Source organism: Cynocephalus volans, chromosome 1 (genome assembly GCF_027409185.1).
Source record: "Cynocephalus volans isolate mCynVol1 chromosome 1, mCynVol1.pri, whole genome shotgun sequence".
NCBI lineage: Eukaryota > Metazoa > Chordata > Mammalia > Dermoptera > Cynocephalidae > Cynocephalus > Cynocephalus volans.
Window position 1 is genome coordinate 53600371 of NC_084460.1, and position 13162 is coordinate 53613532.

The 13162-nt window shown below is 40.8% G+C and overlaps 1 protein-coding gene across 1 annotated transcript in view; it reads left to right on the forward strand.

Moving 5' to 3' along the window:
* The window catches only part of PHACTR3 (phosphatase and actin regulator 3), a 210262-nt gene extending 200078 nt beyond the window's left edge, over positions 1 to 10184 (forward strand). The window contains exons 9-12 of the mRNA XM_063096382.1: positions 3036 to 3091; positions 7116 to 7177; positions 8256 to 8396; positions 10071 to 10184. Coding sequence (XP_062952452.1) covers positions 3036 to 3091; positions 7116 to 7177; positions 8256 to 8396; positions 10071 to 10184 — 373 coding nt within the window. The remainder of the gene's footprint in view (positions 1 to 3035; positions 3092 to 7115; positions 7178 to 8255; positions 8397 to 10070) is intronic.
* Positions 10185 to 13162: the final 2978 nt, after the last annotated feature.

Below are 13162 nucleotides of genomic sequence, written 5' to 3' on the forward strand. Positions count from 1 at the left end.
TCCAGGTGGCAGCACCATCTCTGAAACAGGAGAAGGGAGTGGGGGGCGGGGAGAGTCGGGAGTCCCGCAGGCTCTGCACCCCCGCTGTCTCCCCAGGGCTGCCGCTGCCTCGGCTCGTGCCGCGGTGTGTTTCTAGCAGTTCCTTGGGGAGCACCAGAGCGAGGGGGGGCTCCCGCAGCATGCGTCCCCCGAGCCACACCTGAGAGTGCTGTGGAGTGTGGGGGAAGGAACCGATGTCATTCATTTCTTCCCTTCCTTACATGGTGACGTTTGCCTGTGCAAGGCACTAGGTCCCTTCCCGCAGAGCTTCATGACTAGTGGGGGAGGCCTCGTTCAGCCCCTTTTCCTGGGCCATGGCTCTGTCCACAAAATGTCCGTTTCATACTACGTGTCAGCCAGGGGTCACATGCTGCAGGCGGGGCGGCCCTCGCCCCCACCCATCTGTCCCATTGGCCAGGCCTCTAGCCCCAAGTCCTGCCAGCAGGTGTTCTGTCGTCTCCGCTGCTTTGGCCCTCCCTGCTATGGAACCAGACATGAGTTCTGGTTCCAGCCTCAGCAACTGCTGGTCCCCGTCACCTCTCTGAGCCTTGAGGGTCTCCTCTGTACAGTGGGTGTCATTATTGTCTGCCCTTGACATCAGGATGGCTGGCACTGCCTTCTGGAAGCCCCACCTCTGCATGAAGAGTTGAGCTGGGTTTTAGGTAACAGGTAGACAAAATAGAACCTTTTACATATAATTAGTCTAGCAGGTATTAGAATTTGCAGTGTTCTTTCTCTAGAGCCAATATTTAGTCCTCATTTTAGATGAGAAGACAAAACTCAGAGAAGTTAAGTAAGCTGCCCAAGGTCTCACAGCTCGGAAAGGACAGTTCTCAAACTTGGGTCTCAAATTTTTGTCCTCCTACTTCCAAAGCCCATCCTCTACTGTCTGTCACACCACTGTCCTGGGCCAGGACCCCCGAAACATCCTTGGGGATGACCTCTTATGAGCAGGACTAGAGGGACCCTTGCCTTCCTGCAACAGAGATGGGAATGCAGCAGCCCAGACACCGCAGAGCTGACCATGTCATCCCCCTGCTCAGGAGCCTTCGCTGGCTCCTCACTACACACAAGATAAAGTCCAATCATGTAGCTTGTCTTTCAAGGCCCTGTAAGGCTTAACTCCAACAAATCATTCTAGCCCTATTCCCTGTTGTTCCTGCTTCAATCCCAACAACCCCTCTAGTCACCCGGATAGCTCCAATTTTCTGCTATCTCTCTTTTACCTTGCTCCAGCTCCAAGACCCTTGCACATACTGCTCCCCCATGTGTGGATTCTGCACAACCCTGTTGAAAGTTTCCTCTTCCAGGAAGCCTGCCTTGATCACTCCCTTGATCTCTCCCTAGTCTTCAAGCTCAGCATGTGAGCAGTTAAGAGATACTGTCTACAGAGGTGTGACCTTCCCACAGCTGGCTCCTTCTCTCCATTCAGGTTTCAGGAAATGTATCTCCCCACGATGCCCCTGCCCTGTCACTCATCCATCATGACCCCAGTTATATTTCCTCTGTGGCATTGACCACTCTCTGAGATGGTTTTGCCAGTTTGTTTATTGTTTGTCTGCCTTTCCCACTAGACTGAGCTTTCCAAAGCAGGGAAGGCTTACCTTGTTCAGCCCTGTGTCCTGGAGGCTTGGCACAGTGCCTGACACATAGCAAATATTCCATAATCATTTACTGAGTGATGGAAAGAATGGCACTTGGGGTGTTTTGGCCAGACTGCAGGGAGCAAGGTGCAGTGAGCTAGGTTTTACATGCATTGCTTGGGACAGATGAGGGAGGCACTTGCCCCTGGGTTCCAGCCAGCAAGTGTCAGGGGGCAGGTTGGGTCTCATGGAACATGAAGACAGGATGTGGAAGCAACCACCCACAGAGCTCGAAGACACACAAAGCCCCGAGGGAAGCCAAACCACAAACTGTTGTGTTTGAGTGTGGAGGGAGGAGTAGCTGAGCCTTGGTGACACCCTAGGCTTTGTGCTGGGACAGAGACAAATATTTCTGGAGGCAACATCCTCTTTGGGGCAAAGTATTATGACCCCAAATTGTAGGCATTCAACTCCTTAGCCTGGTTGTCTCCCTTGCAGAGGCTAACAGATATAGAAGTGGGAAGATTTCTGGCTCTAATCCAAGGACGACATTATTTTAGTTACAAAAATAATTGGAGCTTGGCATTAATTTTGGCTATTTATGCCTCCCTCTCCTGATAAGCCTTTTATTTGCTTTTGTTTTTGTTTTTAATTTTTAATTTTTGGCTGCACCCTCCAACTCTCTCAGTGAGAGACCATTTGAAAAAGAAATCATTTGTCTTCATATCGCACACGCGGTCTGGGCTGGTGGAGGGAGAGGACTGTGCGTGTGGGTGGGCTCAGCTCCTTTAGCTGCGCTGGCTGGAGGAGATTCCCAGTTTTTATTCAGCACTCGAGCTGTGTGCTCACTGGCAAGAGGCGGGAGGCTCCTGCTGCGTCCTTAGACACTCCCCCTGCACTGGCGGGGCAGAGGAGATGCTGCTCAACAGGCAAAAAGCAGGAAGGAGAGCTTGGTGCTCCCAGGGCTGGTCTCCAGCAGAAGGCATGAGTCTCCGGGCATCTCTGGAACCTTCAGAAGCCTGAAGGCAGGTGGTGCTGCCCACCCCTCCCTAAGCTGGTGGGCAGGAAAAAGAATTCCTGAATGGATCTCTGCATTGCTTAGACACACTGCCTGGGGAACAGTCCAGACCAGGGAGGTTTGGGTGACGGATCTGGAAAATGAAGACCTGCACATCTGGAGTTGGAGCAAGGACTAATCTAGTAGTAGCTCTGTGACAGGGCAGCTTTCGCTCCCCCCTGGGAGTCTGACTCAGTTTTGCCAGCAATCAAGAGGCAGCCACTAGAGGTTCACTTCCTCCCACTTTTTGGGAAGCAATCTTTAGGGGGTGTGCCAACCACCTCGCACCCTCACAGACCCTGGGTGGAATTTGCAGTCACCATGGTGCAAAATGTAATTCTAGTGTTTTTCCGCAGACGGCTGAGCCAAAGACCTGCTGTGGAGGAGCTGGAGAGAAGAAATATCTTGAAACGTGAGTAGCTAGTGATTCCTCTCGAGGTTTTCCCTCACGTGTGCTTAGGCTTTTGCATGAATACTGAGCTCCGGTAACCTAGCCCATCTCTGCAGGCTTAATGCTCCTTGTACCCATTAAATCTGAGCAGCTGAGGAATTCTGAAAGCAAGCCCTTGCAATTGATAAACACAGAAACATTCCCTCTTAAAATTGGAAAAAAAAAAAAAAAAGCTTTCCACCTAGCATAATTAAAGGTGTTCCTGTTTTCAGGGTTATTAGTCCTGTAGATCTAAGGAGATGAATCTATACCCTTTTTGCATGTTGGGTTTCAAGCAGGTTTTTCTGGCAGTTTTGTATGGGGCTCCTAATGGCCACAGAAATCACAGGCAAGGTGTGGAGAGTGTCATAAATCCTAACAGAAAAGGACACACCCCGGTTGTCACACCTAGGAGGAGGAAAGCAGTCACCTCAAAGGAACAGTGAAACCACGGAAATTTTCCTGTGCCTCAGAACTCTGAGTCCAGGACTCTCTGCCCCTTTGAGCCTAGTGCCCCCTTGAGTTTCCTGGGCTGGGTATACAGTTACAGCATGTGCTGAACATAGGTGTCCATGAATAACCTCCATGGTATAGAGAACAATATTCCATCTCATTAAAACCATTGACAATTTGGGGTTGTAAAACCCCATCAAAAGTGTTACTCAGATAGTCTTCGGTCTGGTCAACAGACTCCAGTTTTTAAAACATTGTCTACAAAAAGTGTCTTCTAAGGGCCTGGATTTTTAAAATATTTTCTTTCTTTTTTTTCTCTCTTTATGTAATGAACATGCAGGCATTTTTTGAGTTTGGTTTTTTATTAGTGAACATCCTTTTACAAAATTATAGCAGTACCAAGACTGACTTATCAGAAAGCAGACCACAGAGCCCCTTGTTGGTCTGGGTACTGAACTCTGATTTCTCTCTCCTTTTTTGCCTCAGTGCCTATGTTAACTGCCTAAAACAATTCCCTTCTTCATAGATTGCTGAAAATGTTTAACCCTAAGATTAAGATTCCTTGTTTTACTTTTTAAATAAAGATATGGTGACTACTCTTTTATGTTATATTAACTAGGCCATGTCTGAAAATTTAAAGAAAAGCTTTTCATTGATAACATATGCTTAATTAAGTAGGCAGATAGAAAAGTCTAGCTGTTTCAGTTATCAAATATTTGAATTTTTAAAAATTAAGTCACTTCTTTGTAAAGCTTGTAAGTCATAGAGATGCCATTAAAAGTAATAGTCCAGACTCGAACCAGGCAGGTTCAAAACTTGTGAAGTGCCCCACTTTGAGTAGTCTGCTGCCCACAACAGGAAGGGAGTACAGCAGCCCAGGCTTTCACCCCGAGGACCTTTATCCTTTCAGTAGTAGGCTCTTCCTCCTGTTGTGGGCAGCCAGGTCCTCCCACCAGCAAGTGCTTCTAATTGTGCTATTCTTTGCAAATAAATGTTGAAGCCTTAAAAATAAAACTTGGCTTGGTGAATACACAGCTAGCAAGTGGATACCGGAACTGACTGCACTCACCTCAGTGCACAAAAGGGAAAATAGATTTCCTGTGCAGTAGCCATGGCAATCCTGCCATAAACACTGCACCTGCATGAGCAAATCACAGATTTGTCCTTAGCTTGGAAGCCTTCTCAATTGTCATGGGAGGACCTGAGAATTTCACTACTAAGTTTATGATGAGCATGTGGTTTGTTTTCTTTTGTTCTGTGGGGATGAGAAAAGCGTAACCATAAATAGAACATCATACCGTCATATACACAGGCCCTTGAAACATGAGACTTCAAAGACTCATGCTATACTGAATTTTCTGTTTATAATCAGTTCTTAGAATATCATCCTTTGTATTTGCTTCCCTTCAAGTGGGGAACTCATGACCAATTGCGATCATATCTGAGGAGCACTCAGAACCCTGCCTGTGTATTTATGGATATAAGCGCATAAGGCATGGTGGCCCCTTTATATACAATCATAATGATAACTCTTTGTCAGGCCCAGTCTGCACCAGGCATTGCACTCAGTGCTTGGCGTTTGTTCCCTCATTTAATCATTACAACAAATTTGTGAGGCTTGCACGCTGTCCCCATTTTACTTGTGAAGAAGCTAGGGCTTGGAGAGGTAATACGACTTTTTAACAAACGAATAATGGCAAGAGGACAAAGCTAGAGTTCAACCCAAGGTTTGCCTAGCGCCATTGTCCATGTTCCTAATCACTGCATTAGAGGCAATAATAACTTCCTGAATATTTTTGGAAGATTGGTGTAGAACTGTTCAAGCTACTGGAGCTATCTCCAGAAATATGGATATAGAGGCCCCAATTATGAATCCTTTGTTTCTCATAAGGCACAGTGTTTTCTGGGTCTGGGAACAAGAGATTGCCAAACATGTCACTAAGGGAAAATTAGAGGGAGAAGCAAGTGGGCTTGGGCTATCAGGAAGGACTTCTTGGAGGAGGTGTTCGACAGAATGCCAGCTCAGAGAAGCATTCTGAAAGGGACTTTCAAAGATCAACTTTCCAGAGACCCTGCTTGCTCATATGACCTTGGTAACGATCATAACGTTCTTCACAATTAAAAAGCCAAAGACTTGATTTTGCTTCAGTTTTTTCACATGGAAGCTATACTTGGGATTTGTCCATGGACTCTTTTTAAGAAATCTGAAGAATTAATTTAATATCACACTAAAATCCTTCATGGCTGGACTTATATGTGATACTTTGGCAATTTTTTTTCTAATTGTATCATCACCTTTCTGATTATAGCTTATAAGTATGGTTTCTTTTGGTTTATCACTTGGATAAAGAACTAAGCACACAACAGGGTTTCATTTCTTTTTCTAAAACACCTAATCCAAAATGACTCTCTTTTTAAAAATCACTGAAAAGTGCAATGGCTAATATATTAAACACACATATATCCAATCTCTCAAGTGTACAGTGTTTTAAATGCATCTTTTAAGTAAAGGCAGATAATGTGAAATTATGTTAATTGCGAGTAGCAGGATTTCTCTTTCTAAAACTTGCCAGTATTTCTAGGAGTACTGATGGTTGAGATATCTATCTTTCCTAGGAATTAGAGCTCTGTTTAGGTCAGGGACCTGTGGCATTATTTAGTAACACACAGCACCAAAAATAGGACAGCCATTATCTTGTATCCCAGGGCAAGGCATACATTTTATTTTATACTACATCTCAGCACTCTGGTCTATTTTTAGCTTTCAAGTATAGATGTGAACACAGCTTGAATGTTAATAGTCACAATTCACCAAGCAAAGCCAATTTCGGTGAGGGACTTGGGCTCCTTTCAAAGTCACTATCATACTAAAGTGTTTGTGCTTTAGCAATGGAGAGTCAGCCAGGTTCATAGACATGTACAGATTTGAAATATACCCCCCAAATCTAAATTCCAGGCAAGCATATGTTGCCCAGAATCTGAAGAGAGTGTTGCATATATTGTGTTGTTTGGCTAAAAAGTATGCACACCTATTAAAAACAAAAAGGCTAAAAAGTATGCAAACCTGAAAAAAACAAAAAGGCAGTGACAGTGCTATTTATATTCAAGTGTATTTATACATTTATTTACTCACTTCAGCTATTTTTGTGTACCATCTATGTTCCTAGATGTAAATTTACAGGAAAAGATATTTGGGTAGAGAAGAGAGAGATAGTCAGTGAGAAAGAGAGGGAGACAGACATAGAGATCTGCTTTCTGGAAATAAAGAGCTGTGATATCTGTGGTTGTTTCTAATGTAGAGAAGGGCCAAGGAGAACAAGGCTGGAAAGATAGCAATGCTTCCTTTAGTGCAAGCATCTCTGTGTAACACTGAGACCATGACTGCCCTGAGCATCCACTGGCAAAGTAGAAACACAGAAACTGTGATGTAGCAAAAGATGTCCTTAATATCCCACCTTCAGCTACCAGAGATATGGAGATCTTGAATATACTTCCCTGCTCAAGAAAGTCTCAACCTGTTTTTTTTTCTTCTTTTTACTTTAATCTTTCACAGAAAGGAATGATCAGACAGAGCAGGAAGAAAGAAGAGAAATCAAGCAAAGATTGACAAGAAAGGTACTATAGTTTTAGCGTTTTAGTTCCTGAATAATAATTTTTAAAAGATAGACTAGAAAAAAGCTGCTTCTGTAGCAGTTGGGATGGGTGATGCAAGACATCACTCTGTAATTGTGAATAATGAGTTCCTGGACAATATGGCATCAGCTGAATCAGAATATTTGTTCAGCAACAATGAAATAAATCACTAGACTACTCTAAAAAGCAGTGCCTTTTGCTACACCCTATTGTGCGACTCTGACATCCCCTCTGGATGATGTCCTTCCCCAGCACAGTGGCACTTGGAGAGGCAATACAATCCTGATGACATATACACTTATTTCTAGCCAGAAGTTGACTGGGCATTTTCTTAATTTACACAGTGTCTAAGAAAAGCATACCTGGATATCACTGTTTTACTTTTTAGACCCATTGCTTTTGGTCACCTTCAATATGGCTAGAAGCTACTTGATTGTAGAAAACTTTACTAGACTCAAGGATTTTTATTTGTGACTCATTTAAAATGTACCATGGCCAATATATGTAGCAATTCTATAAAATTTAAGCTACTTTTAAAGCCCTATTTCTAAATTCTAGCTGCTGTTTTCCCCTCTCCACTGTGCTCCTTTTAAAAATAATGAAATTCTGTCATTCCATTATTAACAGAATAATGCTGTTAATAGTTAATAGAATATCCTTCTTGAGCTTGATGTGTGAGTACTATTAGTAGTTAGCATTGTAACTTTATCAGTAATTTTCTTTTAAGCTTATCTAATGGTACTTGAAAAGAAGCCTCTAATTGCATAAAATTTATTCTAAGTTAATTCATCAACTATTCCTTGTGCCTGTGCTATGCACTGTCAGGGGTGTGAATCCTTCTTATAAGGATTGAATCTTTGAATCCTGTATTCAAGGAAGGGGGATTGTGATTTATGAGTAACTAATGTAAGCCCTTCACATTAGAGATTGATTGTGTTCAGGATGTATTTCGTGGTTTCAGAGTTTTATTTTTGTTTATAGAAATGTGGTGTTTGTTCAGAGTATTTCAAGAAAGCTAGCTTGGCATGTGATAACTAACTGTGATGATCTTTTATTTTAGCTTAATCAGAGACCCACCGTTGATGAATTAAGAGACAGAAAAATCCTGATACGATTCAGTGACTATGTAGAAGTAGCAAAAGCGCAAGACTATGACAGGAGAGCAGACAAACCCTGGACAAGACTGTCAGCAGCAGATAAGGTACAGAACTGTCTGTGCTGGTTGGGGTGTTGAATCCTGTAATAAGGGCAAAACCTGTCATGCCAGGGAGTTTATTCATAGACAATGGGAGCCATTAGCTATTTAAATTAAAGCTATGCCTTGACCAGATGTTCGTTTCACAAAGATAATTCGGGGTCAGAATTGAGCAGTGATTCCCAACTAGGGGACAGTTTGGGCCCTAGGGATATGTGGCAATGTTTGGAGACATTTTTGGTTGTCACAACTGGGGGTGCTATTGCAACATCTAGTGGGTAGAGGTCAGGGAAGCTGCTAAACATGCACAGAACAGCCCCCCAAGAGAGAACTATTTGGTCCCAGATGTCAAGAGTTGAGAAACCTTAGTCTGAGGGATGAATCAAAAGTAGGCAAAGCTGGCATAAAAGAGATCAGATGATAGGTGTAAACAAAATGAGCTACAGGGGGGACAAAGAGGAATGGAACTGACTCAGGAGGGATTCAGGAAAGCCTCTACAGTGTATATAGAGGAAGCTCTAGATTCTGCCTGGAACTTGTCCAGTTTGAGACATCTCTGGAAACTTCCTGAGGAGTCTGAACTGAACAGTTGTAGAGGCAGGGAGAGATCAAGGAGGCAGTAGGCCACAGAGGTGCTGGGGTGAAGTAGAGGGAATGGACACTTACTGAGCAGAGAGAGGGTAAGTTCTTGTCCATGGTCAAATGCCATTAACCGGCAGGATTTAAGCCCAGGACCATCTGTCTACATAGTCTTTCCTTCATACCTTCTTGCCTCTAGTGATTTTCAGAACACTTAAAGCCTTTAGGAAGAGAAAAATTATACATTCAGCCAGTGAATATGCTGAATTTGCTAAGTGTTCATTCTTTATATGCTGAGTAGGAATATGAGAATATGTGAGCTTATAAATCAACTTGGAGAAATGCAGACATGTTAGAGTTGGACTAACTCTTGGTTGAAGTGCTCGGAGGAACACAGTGATAGGGGAGAAGAAAAGTATCTGGCAGCATACGTATTTGAATATGGGAATAATTTGCCTCTGAAATTCTTAACTCAAAGGCTTTGCTTGTCACAAAGGCCATGTCTGATGTTTTTGTTTCACCTGGCCTCTGAGGGATTATCTGAGAAAGAAGTTCATGATGAAAATGGGCCTGGGCAAGCTGGAGGAGATGCCCTGAAGAGCACTGAAGACTTTGATGTAGTTAGAATGACTTTCTAGATTGTCTGATTGCAAAATTCCAAGTTCACCAAAATCTGAACTTTACTCATTATTTCGGTGCTCCTACTTCGTTAGTGCCCTGAGTATGTGCTTCGTCCATCTATTAGGTATAGGGGTTGTCTTCCTACTACAAGCATAGCAAATTAATGCACTAGAGACTCTCAGTATACCAGCTGCGTTCTAGCTTGGTAGGACAATAAAAAATGAGTAAGACAGTCTAAATGCTGAACAAAAAATCACTTCTTGTTTTTGCTATATATTACAAAATAATATATGAGGGTACTTCAAAAAGTTTATGGAAAGATTCACATCATCTTTTAATTCCATTTTACCACAAACTTTTTGAAGTACTCTCATAGAGTCAGCAAGTATTAGGAATGGCTGTTAATCCATAAACATGATACTAATTTCCCTGTGAACTTTTGAATTTTCTAAAAAGCAATGTCCTGTTTTTAAATTTCAGGCAGCAATTCGTAAAGAATTAAATGAATACAAAAGTAATGAAATGGAGGTACATGCATCAAGCAAGCATTTGACAAGGTCAGATTTCCGTTGGTATGAATTTTATGATACTTAAACACACAAGCCACAAATAACTATGTATCAAGCTAAACAAATTCAGGATTTCTGCAGAGAACTGTATAGAACAAACAGAATGCACCTCAAAAATGCTGTTTGCTCCCATGGTTTTTTATAGGGTCTGGTGACAGGTGATATGTAGGAGAACAGTATTAAATAGGTCATTGGTTTATTTAAGTAGTTTGTTTATATTTAAGAAAATTGGTCTCAAAGCAATGAAAGTAATTTTCCTATATATTTAATTCCCTTCCTCTAATATTCAGAATTGTTCCAATTTATAGAACTTGCCAATTTATTTATATGTACTCACTCTCTACCTTCCCGTTTTTTCCTATCTTATTTAAATTTATATTCATATCTTTAACACAAGCTAATGTTCCCCTAAAGCTGAGTGTGCATTCATTTCCTCATCAAATATCTGAGTACCTACTATGTGCCCGGCACCATTCTAGGTGCTGAGAATACAACTGTGAATATGATAAAGGAGGCTCCCATCTTCATGGAGCTTACCTTCCACTGGGAATATATTGGCTGATTCTTCCATAATCGAGACTTTTCCCATCAAGGTGAATACATTTTCTGTCCATGCTACCATATACAAGGGAAGACACTGAGATTCTTGGTGATAACATATTTGGTAAAAGATTTACTTCTCTTTACTCACTGAGCTATATATTCATTTAGTATTTCCTCGCTTCTTTTCTATGGCCACAACCAGTGATCAGTAATAATTATTTCAAGTTCTCACACACTTTTTATCCTAAAGGCAGTGATTGTGATGCAACGAGCCTTTAATTGAAGCAGTTGCTTTGTCCTCTCTCCCTTTGTCTAAAGATGCTCAAGCCCCAATACAAGGAGAATGGAAATCCTGCATATAAATAAGGCTTTAAACTAAATAAGATAATGTGTCCCTTTACCTTTCTGTTTGTCATGAAACAGTGACTGCAACTGTTATTTAAAAGATTTAGTCTCTAAGCTCAATATGATTATGGAACAGGAACCAGGTATGATGGAATTCTATCTTTCCCAGTGGTTTTGGTATGAATATACTCATCCTTGATGTACTCATCTAGGAAAGAAGAGAAGGCTGGAAGGATAGGAGAAAATTATGCAAATAAATAGTTTGTTTCAAAAATTTTTAAAGATTCCTCCCATGACTAGTATACTTCAGGGAGGAATAGATCATCTTATTTTTGATTATTTTGAATAGGTCTTATGTATGTTTAGGAAGTAAACATTCTGTAGCAAAACATGCACAATTATTTTTATGTTCATTCTGTTTTAAAGAAATAGGATATAATGACTACATATCCTATGTATGGTAATCTCAAGTTAATATTTTTCCATTATATTTTACTGAAAGATATTATTAAGGATATGTATCATCTGTCATGAGTTCGATAGCTTTCTTAGATGACAAAGTTTTAAAGAGTGAACTTAAACATCAGAAAATAATTATAAGATCTTTACACCACATTTCAGTACTTCATATCAATTTTAAAGAGTCAGAACAATATTTTTAGTCAAATGAGGTTTTCTTGAGTGTATTAAACATCACTAATGCTACAAAAAACCCTTATAACTCTTTTATAATTTCCAATAATTTATAAATCAATTCATTACTTCTACTGTTTTAGCAAAGCCCTTTCTATGTACTTCAAGGGTTTAACTAGCATCTTTCAAACTAAGTTCTAGGTAGCCCTCAGAATTCAGCATAAAATACATGTTCGTGTACAAGAAGGACCTGGGAGTTGGGAGCCCTCTGAGGCTCTGCACTACTTTAACCAGAGCAGCTTGATCCTCACATTTTACATATTGATCTTCTGAGAAGCTTTTCATAGCAGCAAATTTATTTGTGGAAGGTTTTTGGCAATTTTAACTATTAGAAATGTATAACCTTAAATTCTCTGACTTTTTCATAATTTCTAGATTCCACAGGCCATAGAGATTTTCTTCTGAGAAGAATTTGTGTTTAATTTTTGATACCAACACTGAACATTCATCAGGGAACTTTCCTGAAATTCAGCTCAAGACTACCTGCTGTGTTTGTGAAGAGAGTAGGATCACACACACAGGTGCAACCTTGGCCTCACTTACCTGCAAGAGGAGTAACCAGAGGACACACTTCCGTCTTTAGTGTCTGAGGAGTGTGAACTGTTGGGGTCAGTTAAGACCCAAAGTAACTCTACCAGAAGAAACCTGTTGTTTGCCTTTCAAACTTGTTTTACAGTTCTGCAGTGTAACAGAGGATGGGCAATGTGCATGTGCAGGCTCACCACTCCCAGGCCTCTGACATGAGGGACATATGACGCAGTGTCATTCAGTATTATGTTGAAAAGACATTTTTATTCTGATCATGATTAATTTGAAAACTCTTTATGTTCATGTTATACAAAATGATTTACTGTATTATACTTTTTCTTTTTTATATAATGTCTAACAAAAAATACAGCTGCAACATTTTGATTCCTGTTAATTTTGTTCTTTAATTAAATGACTACTTATTGCAGGAAATTAACTCAGGCTTTACATTTTCTTGGGGTTGGGATGAGTAATATCTTAGAACAGGGATTTGTGAAATAAGTCAAGTCATCAGAATCCAAACATGAAAGAGAATTCTAACTTATGTGTTTTGTAAATTCTGTCAGTATATATGGTTTTTGCCTTAGAAAATCAAATCATATTTTTCAAGTTAATCTAAATTTATGTATCAATGAGTATTGAAAAATGCATATAACCTAGAAATAGGCAATAACTTGTTAAAAAATTCTACCAAAAAAAAAATTATGCCCTCTTTGAGTATTTTTAAGGTCACATTTGCAAACATTATTAAAAACCCTGCTATAAAAGACAAAGGTTTAGAATGAGTGGCGATTATTATGAAGAAAGGAAATTTGCCCCAGCCCAAGGGTGAAAATTAATCTTTGCCCAAAGGAGGAAACAATCTAAATAACAAATATGTCCTGAAGAATATTT